At 44.6% G+C, this 13,552-nt stretch overlaps 4 protein-coding genes across 4 annotated transcripts; 3 read left to right on the top strand and 1 right to left on the bottom strand.

The window, feature by feature from the left end:
* The first annotated feature begins 86 nt into the window (after positions 1-86).
* On the top strand, positions 87-3,386 carry BDV37DRAFT_53446 (glycerol-3-phosphate dehydrogenase GUT2). Its single transcript, XM_032090840.1, has 5 exons — positions 87-277; positions 375-951; positions 1,020-1,279; positions 1,350-2,678; positions 2,735-3,386. Exons 2-5 carry the CDS (start codon positions 512-514, stop codon positions 2,836-2,838), a joined length of 2,133 nt encoding a protein of 710 aa, XP_031934887.1. The 5' UTR covers positions 87-277; positions 375-511; the 3' UTR covers positions 2,839-3,386.
* Positions 3,387-5,191: 1,805 nt separating this feature from the next.
* Positions 5,192-5,473, bottom strand: BDV37DRAFT_276834 (uncharacterized protein; the record flags this gene model as incomplete). Its single annotated transcript, XM_032085638.1, has 1 exon — positions 5,192-5,473. The coding sequence occupies one exon, from the start codon at positions 5,471-5,473 to the stop codon at positions 5,192-5,194; it is 282 nt and encodes a 93-aa protein (XP_031934886.1).
* Positions 5,474-8,355: 2,882 nt separating this feature from the next.
* Positions 8,356-9,705, top strand: BDV37DRAFT_265419 (putative DUF814 domain protein). The gene is made up of 4 exons (XM_032083781.1): positions 8,356-8,541; positions 8,604-8,643; positions 8,779-8,906; positions 8,980-9,705. The coding sequence occupies exons 1-4, from the start codon at positions 8,469-8,471 to the stop codon at positions 9,378-9,380; spliced, it is 642 nt and encodes a 213-aa protein (XP_031934885.1). The 5' UTR covers positions 8,356-8,468; the 3' UTR covers positions 9,381-9,705.
* A 632-nt stretch (positions 9,706-10,337) lies between these two features.
* Positions 10,338-13,306, top strand: BDV37DRAFT_276831 (putative Golgi matrix protein; the record flags this gene model as incomplete). The annotated part of the gene is made up of 9 exons (XM_032085637.1): positions 10,338-10,709; positions 10,765-11,200; positions 11,256-11,535; positions 11,606-11,712; positions 11,775-11,858; positions 12,492-12,577; positions 12,643-12,870; positions 12,971-13,092; positions 13,162-13,306. 9 exons carry the CDS (start codon positions 10,338-10,340, stop codon positions 13,304-13,306), a joined length of 1,860 nt encoding a protein of 619 aa, XP_031934884.1.
* Positions 13,307-13,552: the final 246 nt, after the last annotated feature.

The raw sequence follows: 13,552 nt of genomic DNA, 5'->3' as shown, positions 1-13,552 counted from the left end.
GAAGACGAGAAAGACTTGGAAGGTTACCCGGTCCGTCAACTCGGGACCGCGCATTCCCCAATTACAAACTGTCTCACACTCCGACTCTAGGTAGGTTTATTTGGGCTCTCTCTCCCCATCCTCCTCCCATTCTAAGCGATCCATCCTGTCCCCTTTCCTTCAAACTTCAAACTTCAACCTCCCTACTCCCTCAATCTTTTCGTCGCCTGCCTATTCTGTTTCACGACCATTTGTCTCTTCTCGAGAGTCGTGGCCCCGCCTCCCCCGAGCAGTATAGGTACGTAAATGCTATTTCCCGAGTCACTGTCAAAAAACTTCCACGTTCGGTGTTTTGGAACTTGTCAAACCATCAACTCACGTTAAAACAGAGAAAGGTTTGCGCAAATACGTGCTCTGTATACATTTTCTGTTGGCGCTCCTCTCCTGCACTCCTGAGGTTGATTTACTGGGAATCTTCCTGGCCTTAATTATTTCGCCGGACCTCCTGTAACATAGCTTATCCCTTGACATAATGGCCGCTCGTCATTCCCGCAGACTCTTACGGCCTCTGCTTTATACTTCGGCCGCAGCGGCTGCAGGAGCTGGTGTTCTGTACATCTCCTACCGTCCTCGCAACATCCCTGGCTCGGAAGCTCCCGCTGTACCACCCCCGGGTTATCATGAGGGGAAACTTGTGCCGCCGAGCTTTCCCTCAATTAAATCGCGTCTGGAACAGATTCAGGATTTGAGGCGCAGTTCCAGTGGTGATGATTCCGATGTGTATGACCTCCTTGTTATCGGTGCTGGCGCCACTGGGTCAGGCATCGCCTTAGATGCAGCGACACGAGGTTTAAAGGTGGCGGTTGTCGAAAGAGACGACTTCAGCTCTGGGACAAGCAGTAAGAGCACAAAACTGGTACACGGCGGCGTCCGCTACCTGGAAAAGGCCGTGTGGGAACTAGATTATAGCCAGTCAGTCTTCGTGAATAATTGTTAAAAAGTGAGACATGCTATAGGATGAAAACTGACTTCCCACATAGGTACAAACTTGTCAAGGAAGCGCTAAGGGAGCGCAAGTACTTTTTGAACACTGCTCCTCACCTCTCCAGCTGGCTTCCTATCATGGTTCCCGTTCAGAAGTGGTGGCAAGCTCCCTATTTCTGGGTTGGTACTAAGTTTTATGACTACTTGGCTGGGTCGGAAGGAATTGAGAGCTCCTATTTCCTGCCTAAGAGCAAGGCTATTGATGCATTTCCTATGCTGAGAAAAGATAATATGATTGGTGCCATGGTTTACTACGGTATGGACCTCACCAAAAACGCTGCCTATTGAATTCATCGACACTTTAGCATTACTGATAGCATATACAGATGGCGCTCACAACGACTCTCGTATGAACGTGTCTCTTGCGATGACAGCTGCATTGTATGGAAGCACTGTTGTGAATCACATGCAGGTCACAGGCCTCACCAAAGATGCCTCGGGCAAGCTAAATGGGGCACGAGTGAAGGATATCATACCAGGAAAAAATGGCCAAGAGGAAGGTGAATTTACTATACGGGCCAAAGGCATTATCAATGCGACCGGTCCGTTCACCGACTCCATCAGAAAGATGGATGAGCCTAATGTGAAAGAAATTGTCGCACCTAGTTCTGGGGTTCATGTTATCTTACCTGGATATTATAGTCCCTCGAACATGGGTCTCATTGACCCTTCCACGTCCGATGGCCGCGTCATCTTCTTCCTTCCATGGCAGGGGAACACGATTGCTGGGACCACTGATCAACCTACTGAAATCACGACTCAACCAGAGCCGTCTGAAAAGGACATCAACTGGATTCTGTCGGAAGTCCGTGGCTACATAGCCCCTGATATCAACGTTGAGCGGAGTGACGTGCTGGCAGCATGGTCTGGAATTCGGCCTTTGGTTCGTGATCCTAAGGTGAAGAGCTCTGAAGCATTGGTTCGCAACCATCTGATTACTGTTTCTCCGTCCGGGCTGTTGACATGTGCGGGAGGGAAATGGACGACTTACCGCCAAATGGCAGAAGAAGCTGTAGACGAGGCGATTGGTGTTTTCAATCTTACGCCCCGCCATGTCTCCCAAGCTCCAGATATTAGTGGTGTTGGAGGCAGCGGTTTGGTGGCTGATGGTGCCGTTCTTGACGGGTCATGTCAGACACACCAGGTCCGCTTGATTGGAGCTCACGGGTATTCTAAAACACTGTTTATCAACCTCATTCAACATTTTGGTCTCGAGACCGATGTGGCCCAGCATCTAACGCAATCATATGGTGATCGCGCTTGGCAGGTGGCAGCGTTGTCTTCACCGACAAACGCCCGCTTCCCTATTCGTGGCCGACGTATTTCTGCATTATACCCCTTCATCGATGGCGAGGTTCGCTATGCTGTTCGCCATGAATACGCTCAAACTGCCGTTGATGTCATTGCTCGCAGAACTCGATTGGCATTCCTCAACGCTGAGGCAGCACTGGAAGCCCTTCCCAGTATCATTGACTTGATGAGTGAGGAACTCAATTGGGATACCAAAAGAAGAGACCTCGAGTGGAAAGAAAGTGTTAGTTTCCTCTCATCAATGGGGCTCCCCAAGAACTTCCTTGGATTGTCTAGGGCTCAGGTCGAGGCGGGTAAAGTGAAACAGGTGGATTCTGCGGAACACCAAGCGTCCTCCAGAACTGGTACGTAAATAAAATCCATGATGGAAAGAGCTTCATAGTACTAATACATCTCTCAGACCCCCCCGCAGATGTGCTTAATAGTGACCTCCGCCCTGAGACTTCTGTGGCTTCTGAAGCATCAAGTCACTTGATAAGTTCTGAATCCGCTGCGAATAAATAGAAAATCATGATATATAGAGCGGTCGTGTATAAGTGTATAATAAAGCCGTCATAATGGAAGAATATGTACAATGGTTGTCATTAACGTGCCTTTCAGATCTGTCTATGCGTGTTTCAGACAGCCGCACCACTGATTTCTTAGTAGGGTTGACCATGCAGAACATTGCCCAAGAGACTTACATCACGAAGCATGTGGCTAAGTTTCGCATGCTCTAGATATAGATAGCTCTTTGTCGGGTGACCATATCCTGATGTTCTCTAATTGGTGAAAGTCCTCTTTGGACATAACACATACACAGACGTGTTTCCTGTCGCCCATTCCGTATTCTATACTTGTGGGTTGTCTCGAAGGGTAAGTCCAAGATGTCATTTGTCACCGGCCAGACTCATCCGCATAGCTGATTTGGGATACCACATTGACAACGAGACTGAGGCATATAACCCCGTCCCGCAACCTCGCGCCTCTTATGAGTTTTGCTACGAGTGGATGTATATGATTTTGGGAAATCATTGACAGTATGGTAGAACCGTTCCTGTAATGGAGCTGCTGGTCAACTGACGACTTAATCAACCTTACTTCCAAAGGGGTAAGCAACGAGGTTATAAGCGTTCTCTTTATTTTCCTCTTTGGACTTGGTCTGATATTTCATGCTCTTAGATTTGACTTAAATGGGAATTTCTGCTTGTAGGGTATCTCTATCGGCTCGCTATCAGACGCTTATATAAGAAGAGTACGTGATCGAGGATCTAGTCTGGCTGACTGGAATGGGCACCAAGAACGGATTGTAAATATATCCTAGAGGCAGACCTTAATATGGGGTACCAGTGTACTTGTAATATTATGTATGTAGTTGTATGTAGCATATACACTTATTCATGATACCGAGTACTAGTCTTAAGGTCCAGGAACAGAAAGGTAGATTGAGTACCTACCAAGCCTCAGTCCAGTCAATGGAAAAGTTACGGAATGGAGCTCGCGCTGGGAGATACCTTATGATGTGATTGTAACAGACAAATTTGCTGACCAGGAAAAATGTAGCTACAAATAGCCCCAAGGAGGGAATCTGGTGGTCACATGACTCATAGTCTATTTATCTATGGCTTCAAGCTTATCTGTCGCCGCCTATATAAAGGACCCGTGCAGGTTCCTTTGCTCTTTTGTCTGCACTTTATGCCCTTGGTTTTATGGCCAGTTACTAGTTGGGTTAAATCATAGGGGTAGATTTCAGTACCTAAGAACTCTATGTGTATCCTTGACTATATAACTATATACAGATGCTTACATTGCCTATCAGTTCAAAGGTTTTGGGACTTCCTTAACAAGGCGTAACTGTGTAGAGATACACCATCTTTTATGGGTTAAATGGAAATATTTCCAAGTTGCGATAGAACGACCCAACTGGGATCTTTATATTGGAACTCTATCTGATATTCCTGTGACCACACAAATTCTATCTCACGAGCTATGTAGATTTTTGATGTTTGTATGGATAGTGATTGACTAACCAAAAGGCTCTCTGTACTCTGGGATATTTCTTATAGTCTATTTAACAATTAAATTGGGTGTATTTCTTCTTAAGAGTACACGGTTCAAGGTGTCACTTTTCTATCCTACTTTGGACGAAAATTTATATGTATACCAATCTATACTAGAGATAGAGCATGACTGCAAAATATCGATAGTTATTAGAATGGGGGGAAAATCGGCGGCAAAACAAGGGGGTCGGTGGTGGAGCCAAGACAGCGTGTATCTCACTTAAGCCAAATAAATGAAAAGATTTAATTTTCAACATATGTAGCTCAGTAACTTAGACATTGGAATGAAATTGTAAACTCCTTGATTGAATGAGCGGGGTTTGAAAGAAGAGAGAAACCCAGATAAGGAAGCAAAAGTCAAGGCGACGAGGAAACGTAAGGGCCAACCACCCCGATGCAGGCAATGAATGGCTAGATATCAACCTTTCAGCCACTCGGGTATAATCGACTCATATTGGATTTAGATTCGTAGCCAATCTTCCAATAAGCGCCATTGACAGGTACCGTCAGAACCTGTCCAATCCGGGGGATTCAAGATGCAACTCAGAAAAAAAAAAATGTCGATCTCCGCTATTTTTATGACTTCCAAAATAATCGCACGCGTCTCTCTATGCACGGGTCAAATCGCAACCAGGCGCGGCTATCATTGGTCCTCCAACCACTATAGGAAAAGGAAAAGGGAGAGAAAATCTATCATATCACTCTGATTGTTGCATCTTTGCTTGACCCTGATATATGAAACCAGCTTCTTCTGCAAACTGGAATGGGCTTCCACATGTTGATAGCCGGCGCTGCGCCGAAGGTATTGACATGCCATTTCAGTCCAGACCTGAGCCGTTTCGCCGATAATTGTCCCAAAATCGCGCCACTGCTCCTCGAGTGACAAGCGAACCCTGAAAACGGGCGATAAAATAGTTGAAGAGAGCGAATTCATCTGGGGTAAACACATAAGTGTCCGGTTGACTCTGAACCCTTCGCCATAGCTCCGTGACAGCATTATCAAGGATAATGCGATCATCATCATTCTCTTCACAATTCCTGGCTCGTTCCAACGATTGTAGGACGTTTGGTCGCATTACAGAAGAGGTAGAGTTGGCCATTGGGGGTTTAGTTCTTCTGATGGGCTGTTTGGTGTTGTAATCTTTAAAGAGTTTCATGGGAGAAGTTCCTTTCTATATTTCTATTTATCTTTACTTTACTTATTTAATTTTCTTTTTTTTTTTAAAAAAAAAAATTAAATAAATAAAATAAATGGTAGAAATCAACACAGAAACAGCCCAGATCCAATCTACCGTGGGGAAAAGGCAAAGGGAAAATATTTCATCAACCGCCCCTTCCACCCCCTTATTTAAAAAAAAGGAAGAAAGAAAAAAGAAAGGTAGAAATTTCGCTTTTTGGCAAGCCCCAGGCTTTTATCAAATTAACACACTCTAGGTGGAGCACAAGGGTGTGGATCGCATTTTCTAAGAGTGACGAAGATCACAACTACTTTGCTGGCATTGCAGAGAACAGTGGTGAATTAATCTTCCCTGTATTTCTTCTTATTTTTGTCTTTAAGCGTCTTTCTTTCTTTTCTATCTCAGACCGAAATAGATCACATTAGGGTTTTTTATGGTGGGGTACTTGCGAATTCTTCTATACCAAGCCTATTCAAAGATCACTTCTGTCGAAATCCTTTCAAAAGAAAATGCTGAGCATATTACAAGTATAAATGCTTGTTGAAGAAGTGTCTTGCTTCTTTCCCCCAACATCCATCTTTCACACACACATATACGCTCTTTCTCTCTTTCACTTTTATTTTCCCCCTCCTTTTTTAACTTTTTGCTTGGTTTTATCTAAGAGGAACCTGTTCCGAAGAGCCATGTGGCGGGTGGGGTTTTGTACGGGCTCACCCGTTATAGCGCTGCTACTTAATTCTTGGCGTAACGGTTTCTCCTCTTGTTGGGAAAGGATCTGATTCAGGCTCCACAGTAGGGTTTAACAGGGCTTTACAACACAATGGTCTGCTAAGCTGCCTCACGATCAATTAGTGGTTGCAAACTAATTAGTTATGCATTAATGGTCTCCAGCTGTGGTCAACAACCTGAGTACAACCGGGGCTTGCATTGGACAAATAATAGTAGGTAGTTGTACTTCCTCTTTATTTGCAGTTACTATCGCTCCTTCTTATAATAGAACAGTTACTTCAAGATAATGTTTAGCCAGGCAGACTGTTTAATGTGTGGTCGATATATGGCAGTAAGAGCTCGAAGCTGACCTCCCTCTACCCATCTTTCCCCCAATCCCCCCTCTCTCTGTGTGTACGCTGTACAGAGTAAGTGAGTGAGTAAGTGTGTGTGTGTGTGTGTGTGTGTGTGTGTGTGTGTGTGTGTGTGTGTGTGTGTGTGTGGCCCCCCTTTTTTTTCCCCTCCTTTTACATATAGGTTGCCTGTATGGACCGGTGCATAAGAAAAGTGGGGTTTAGGTGGGTATGCCATGAAGCCTTTCCTCGCAGTCAGTGGAAGTGGAAGGCTGTTAAATGACTCGCAGCGCTGTAGCACCAATGCCAGAATGTTTGATAGTAGCATATTTCTGGTAACAGACAATCTATTCCGAAGAGTCTACTGGAGCCCAGCATTCCAGGCTCAGTCGAATGGGAATGTGACAAATAGCTACTAGTTGACATGTCTATGCTGTGTAATTACTGTAGAGTACAACACTATATACAGCGTCTCATTTTATTTATATCGCTTCAGTCATAGTGGAATAGGTAACGGGGTGTTTGCTTTTTAGGATAATTGTTCGTTTATCATATGATCTTGCAGGCTTGTAAATATAATACCTACACTTAACTGTAGGTGGGACAGCCACTTCATGCCAGCCGGACTCATATTTTAGCGGGAACCTCGATGTTTACAAGTGTCCTCAATTCCTAGGTCTCATTTAGGTATATGAAATGACTAAACCGCCTACTTAGCAATTGAATTGGCCTACTGGGAGATTTCTTCTATTCCACTGCTTCTCGTTTCACATATAAGATACACATAGAAGTATACATGTCGGAAATAATCCCCATGACTACTATTGATACATAATAATTTATTTTTTATTTTTTTATTTTTATTTTTTAGAAAAAAAAGCTTGGTCTACCATGACTGCTTTCCAAGCTGCTCGTGGCCTCTAGGGGTTGATATGAATATAATACAAACACACACGCACTCTCCCCCTATATATATCTACCAGGGGAGGATTATTTACCATATAAATTTCAGTTTTAATGCCATTCTGAGCCTTAACACACATACTAGGGACATCTTACATCGGGTGACAATATATATTCAAGCTGACCCTGCGTCCAATTTGCAAGAGCAAACCGTGGGGTTCTGTTTTGTTCCAAGCAACTCCATCTTGTTCACTGACCACTCGGGGGCTTGAATAATGATAGGATCATGATGTAATCTTAGCCACGGAGTTATCTCACATAGTAGACTTGTTTCGAGTACTTACTTTTTTTTTTTTTTTGGAAAGAACTTAGGCATGTATATGATTTACCATCTACTACGTTAGTAGTGAAATCGTTCCTAATTTGTGTCCAAGAACCTCAGACCTTTGTTGAGAGCATTATTACAGCGAGCTATACAATAAAAAAACGCGCCAAAAATAAGAGGAAAACGTCCAGGCTGCCTAGGTCCTGAACAACTCCTTGGGAACCATGCTGGTTGCTTGAAGCTATGCATGTGGGTATTACTATTAGCAGTATAATAGATTATATGCTTATAATACCTTATCATTTCTTCAACTAGCCGTCGAGAGAATCTCATACACCTTAGTATGGCTAGCTTCATGTGCACGTACACTGGGTGTTGTTTTATCAAAGCATAACCAGATACATGCGTGTTCCCAAGAACAGGTCGGAATACACCAAGAATAAATGACTAATCTATGTATGTGTATAACTAAGTATTCATAACGGAGTTCCCCACAAAATCAACTAGAGGAAAATCTACACCCCACTTCCCAATACACACTCCGGTGTTCACAATTTGACAGTTGGCTTCAAATACTTTTTTACTGTCATCTGACTGAAGATTTCTCGGGAGAGATAATTGCAGCAATATGGTATATTACTTCACATCGAATGTGGTTGAGCCATCCGCTTTTATCTATGTCGGGAAAGACAAATTTGAGAGTATGACGGCCATATTCCAAGCTCAAGGACATGGTTACAAGTCTGACAATGGTTAAAACTAGATGAGGATCTTATAAAATATGGATTAGAGAAGGATGTTTGGTATTGTCACCGTTGTTTGACCTTCATCGTGGCAGTGCATGCTAACAGTCGCTGGTCTTGATGGCCTGTACAGGGTTCGCTATCATTACATCTACACAGCAAGGCCCTCTTGAATGCCGTCTAACTTTGTGATCAGTTTCATGTTGATAATCTGTCCAGTGCACATGTCTATCTTCGCCTCCGTGACAGTGAATCATGGGACAATATCCCACAACCCCTTCTAGAAGACTGCGCACAGCTTACGAAGGCGAATTCGATCGAGGGTGAATAATCTTTCCATTCATAACCAATATACTGTACTGCTACCAATGCATAGTAAGCTAACTTACGTACCAGGGAATAAAAAAGATAACATCACGATCATCTATACACCATGGTCAAACTTGATGAAAGACGGGTCTATGGCTACTGGTCAAGTCTCCTTTCACAATCCCAAGTTGGTGCGCAAAGTTTTCGTTCGACAAAGGGAGAATATTATAGTCAACCGGCTTAATAAAACTCGCGTGGAAAAACATCCCGATCTTATGGCAGAGAAAGAGGAATCTCTGAAAAAGAAGCAGAGAGAGGAGAGGAAGACCAGAGACGAGCAGCGAGCAAGAGAAAAGAAAGAAAAGAGAGAAAGGGAACAGTTGAAGTGGCAGAAAGAGCATGCCTACGATGATCTGATGAGTGAGGAGAACGTCCAGGGAAGCAGCAATCAAGATCGGGATCCTGACTTCCTTGATGACTTCATGTGATTACAAAAATCCAGCCTCCGTGGGAAACCGTTCTATGGATATATCAAACCAATCTTTCCACCTCCACATCGACTTAGACATACTACTGGACACCTGAGAACATTCCCATTTTGATCACCGGTTCTACCTGGTTTCTCATCGGAGATCAAAGCAAGCTCTGGTTAGTTGATATATTTTTATTGTATATATTTTTTGATTTATTAGCGATCCTGCTGGCCATGTCTGGTTTAATTATATCCTTCATGGTAAGTTTTCCGTGTACTGTTTTATTTAACCTTCGCTCTTGAAGTATACTACGTGGCGCTGAGATGTAGGTAGCTAATGGGAAAAGACTGGACATTACATGAACCCAATAACACAAACTCGAAACAATACCACAATAGTAACATATGTATTGATAGAAACACTTTCTTGCTTTCGTTAAGTCTGTGGTGATTTCGCAGCTCAATATATTTGAGGTAGTTACGTCGTTCCTGGTATGTACCTAAGCGAGAGGTTCGGGGTTCGGGAGCTAGCGAATAACTGCGGCCGCGCTAAAGGGTGTTGACAGCTATGGTTGATCTTGTAACCACTCCCGGGTGGCCGCCATCATCGACTTAAAAGACAAAACATATCCCGAAAATTTCAAAAGAAAAATGCCCGAAGGTACGTATTTGATCAACGGACAGCTCCGCACACTTCCCCGAGTGCCGTTCTCACAAATCACTCTTGACCAGACAGCAACCCGAGAAACAAGAGGAAGAACAAGGGCTCCGTCAAGAACGGGGAAGGCAATGACAAGAAAAATGAAGAGCAGCAGGATGTGTCTGCAAAACCATGGGAGGAGGGATCCTCCGACTTGTTAAATTCAAACGTGGGTGCACCTACTTAATTTTCTCTGCGATTGCTAATAAACGAGACCAGATCGCCGTACACAACTCGACCGATGAGAGGGTTACGGAGAAGCAGAAGGTTCCCATGAGTGAAAATGAGAGCGTTTCCAATGATTGTTCAAGAAATGACTACAGTGACCAGCGACAAGCAGTGTCCCGATATGGAGAAAAGGAGAACTCTCGCAGTATGACCAATTCACCCCCCGATGCACTCCAATCGAAAGAACGATTTGACGCTCTTGTACGGGATCGGGACTCACTACGTGCTGAGGTGACGGACATGCGGAGGTCTTTAGAAGAAATACAATCTAAGCATCGAGCGGACATGGAAGCTCTACAGCACAAACTGAACGATGCAGAGGGCAAAAAAGAGCACGCGGAATCACAGTTCCAGAAGCTATTGGAGCGTGTTAATACAATCAAGTCGCAGCTAGGTGAACGACTCAAAGAAGACGCTGTGCGCCCATCCACATTTACCCAGAACCGTTGAGTTGTAGCTAACATTTTGATAGGAGGAACTTGCTCAAGCTAGGTTGAAAATCGGGGAGCTGGAGGAGCAGAACTCAGCGCTGAAAGAGAATTTCCAGGTGAAATGCTCTGAGCTGACAGAGCTCTCGGAAGCGAATGAACACAAGTTGAAGGAGATATCAACATTACGAGACCGGACGAACTTGTCACAACAGAACTGGCTGAAGGAGAAGGAAGAACTATTAGAGCAACAATCATATCTTCAATCCGAATTCGAACAAGCTAAGGAGGCTATGCACAACTGGGAAGTTCTAGCTATGGAAGAGCGGTCTATCAGGGAAACTCTAGGCGAGAAAGTTGTAGACCTTGAGGAGCAGCTTGCTAGCCTCAAAGATGCCTATGAAAGAACATCCGATGAACGCGATTCTCAACTAGCCGCCGTGGATGGGTTACAGCGAGCCTTGCAGGAAATCCAGACCGGTAAGCAAATCCTTGCATATGAATTGTCATGGATGAAAGATTTAACCTGTCTCAGCTCGCAGAAAAGAACTTCGTGAGCTCGTAGAGAGCTCAGACGCTCAACTTGAAGAATTAAAACAGGCCCTTCATTGTGCGGAGGAAAAGGCGTTGGACGCTGATAAAGCTCTCCGAAGTGCACAGAAAGAACTGGAGAGAGTGGGGCCGTTTGAGAAAGAAGTAAAGGAAAAGAATCTCCTCATTGGCAAACTCAGACATGAGGCAGTGACACTGAACGATCACTTGACCAAGGCCTTGAGATTTCTCAAGAAAGGGAAACCTGAGGATAATGTTGACAGGCACGTCGAGACTTACCATACCAGAGAAGCTCCTCAGTAGCTTGTTGACACTTGCTGACGATTCAGTTAGGCATATTGTTACGAACCACTTTCTACATTTCCTTGCTCTTGATCGGTCAGACCCAAAGAAATTTCAGATATTGCAACTTATTTCGGCTCTTTTAGGTTGGACAGATGGTATGTGATGTTATTTTCGATTTCCCTCCCTCAGAGACACGAGAGTTGACAACCGGCACCAGAACAGCGAGAACAGGCTGGTCTAGCACGCCCAGGAACTTCAGGTACCTCTAACAAGCTTAGAGTCCCAAGTACACCTATTCATCGTACCCCCAGCACTCCAACGCTGGCTACTGAATTCTTAGATAATGGGAACTCAAACAAGGAGTCGCTGGCGGAGCTTTGGTCTAACTTTCTTGAGCAGGAGTCTCAGACTGCGCAGGAATATATACAACCAAAACCCTGAATGCTGTGGGGTATCTAGAAGACATTCGATACACATCCGTCGCTGCTCACATATACTGTGTCAAGAATTTGTTAGGATAGTTCTCCGCGAGCTATATGATAAGCAGGACCTTATCAAAACGTGTACTTCTAATTATTTGTTTATGACCGAATTTACATGCAATTGAATGAAAACAGTCGGTTCCTGTTTGTGGTGTTTGCTGTAGTGTGTGGTCACCGCCTTTAGATAATTCATCGTCAGAGTCAAAAAGCGGCAGTTCTGGAAGGTCTAGACCTCGTTTCCAGTTCTTCCCTGTGTGCTTCCTGTCTATGCAAGGCTTCTTAAAGTCTCGCTCAACCTTGCATTCTCATAGTGGACGCATCCAGTTGTTCCTTCGCCACTCAGCTTTGACAATGTCAACCAGTGCTGGTGCGAATCCCGTTAGCGCATACCCCTCAACGCGCATGGACTTACCAGGATACTGACTTGTATATAGTGCAAAAGTTTCGCCCAGTAGTGGTATCGGGCCCCTCTGGTGCTGGAAAATCAACTCTACTAAAACGACTGTTTGCTGATTATCCTGACACCTTTGGTTTTTCTGTTTCGCGTCCGTCCCCAACCTTTCTGGCTTTTCAACAACAATTCTGTGTCTCACTTCTTGTAAGCTAACCATTTGCTTACCGAGTGCAGACACCACCAGAGCTCCACGGCCGGGCGAGCAGCACGGGCGCGAATATTATTTTACAACAACAGCGGACTTCCTGGACCTTGTGAGCAAAAATGGATTCATTGAGCATGCGCAGTTTGGAGGGAACTACTATGGTACCAGTGTCCAGGCCGTGAAAGATATTGCAGAGAAGGGTAGGATTTGTATCCTCGACATTGAGATGGAGGTAATTGAGTCCACATATTGCCACGGGTGTCAAAACCATGAGCTTCACGGAGGATGAGCACTAGGCCGAGACAGTCGTACTGATGGCTTTAATTGAACAGGGCGTGAAGCAAGTGAAGCGTACCGACCTGAACGCTCGTTTTATGTTCCTCGCCCCGCCATCGGTTGAAGAACTAGAACGGAGGTTGCGAGGTAGAGGTACTGAGTCCGAAGAGAGCTTGAGGTGAGTTGTATCGGAAGGATCGCATCTCTTCTGTTGTATACGAGAAGGTATTGACCGCAGCTTCGGCAGTAAACGCTTAGCACAGGCCAAAAATGAGCTCGAGTATGCCAAGGAGCCCGGCGCACATGACAAGCTAGTTGTCAATAACGTTTTGGAAGAGGCCTATACTGAGTTGAGGGACTGGATTGTCGACAGTGGTAGATTCGGCGCCTAGCAATAGCCAACCAGCCTATGGGATAAGATTTTTTGCAGAAGGGGTGTCATCATTGATCAAGAGAATTGGCAACGCTATGGACGGTGATTGATTCTATTGTTTATAATGCATTATCCAGCAGCACCCCTGGGTTATATCAACTGTATTTCCCTCGTGGGGTGTTGATTAAGGAAGTTAAGTACATGAGACAATTAAAATGGATGCTAGCGCTATCTTTGATAGCCGCTTTCTGGTCTGTAATAACAA

Source organism: Aspergillus pseudonomiae, assembly GCF_009193645.1.
Source record: "Aspergillus pseudonomiae strain CBS 119388 unplaced genomic scaffold BDV37scaffold_151, whole genome shotgun sequence".
Classification (NCBI taxonomy): domain Eukaryota; kingdom Fungi; phylum Ascomycota; class Eurotiomycetes; order Eurotiales; family Aspergillaceae; genus Aspergillus; species Aspergillus pseudonomiae.
The sequence above is the reverse complement of the archived record's forward strand: the minus strand, read 5'-3'. Positions and strand labels throughout refer to the sequence as shown.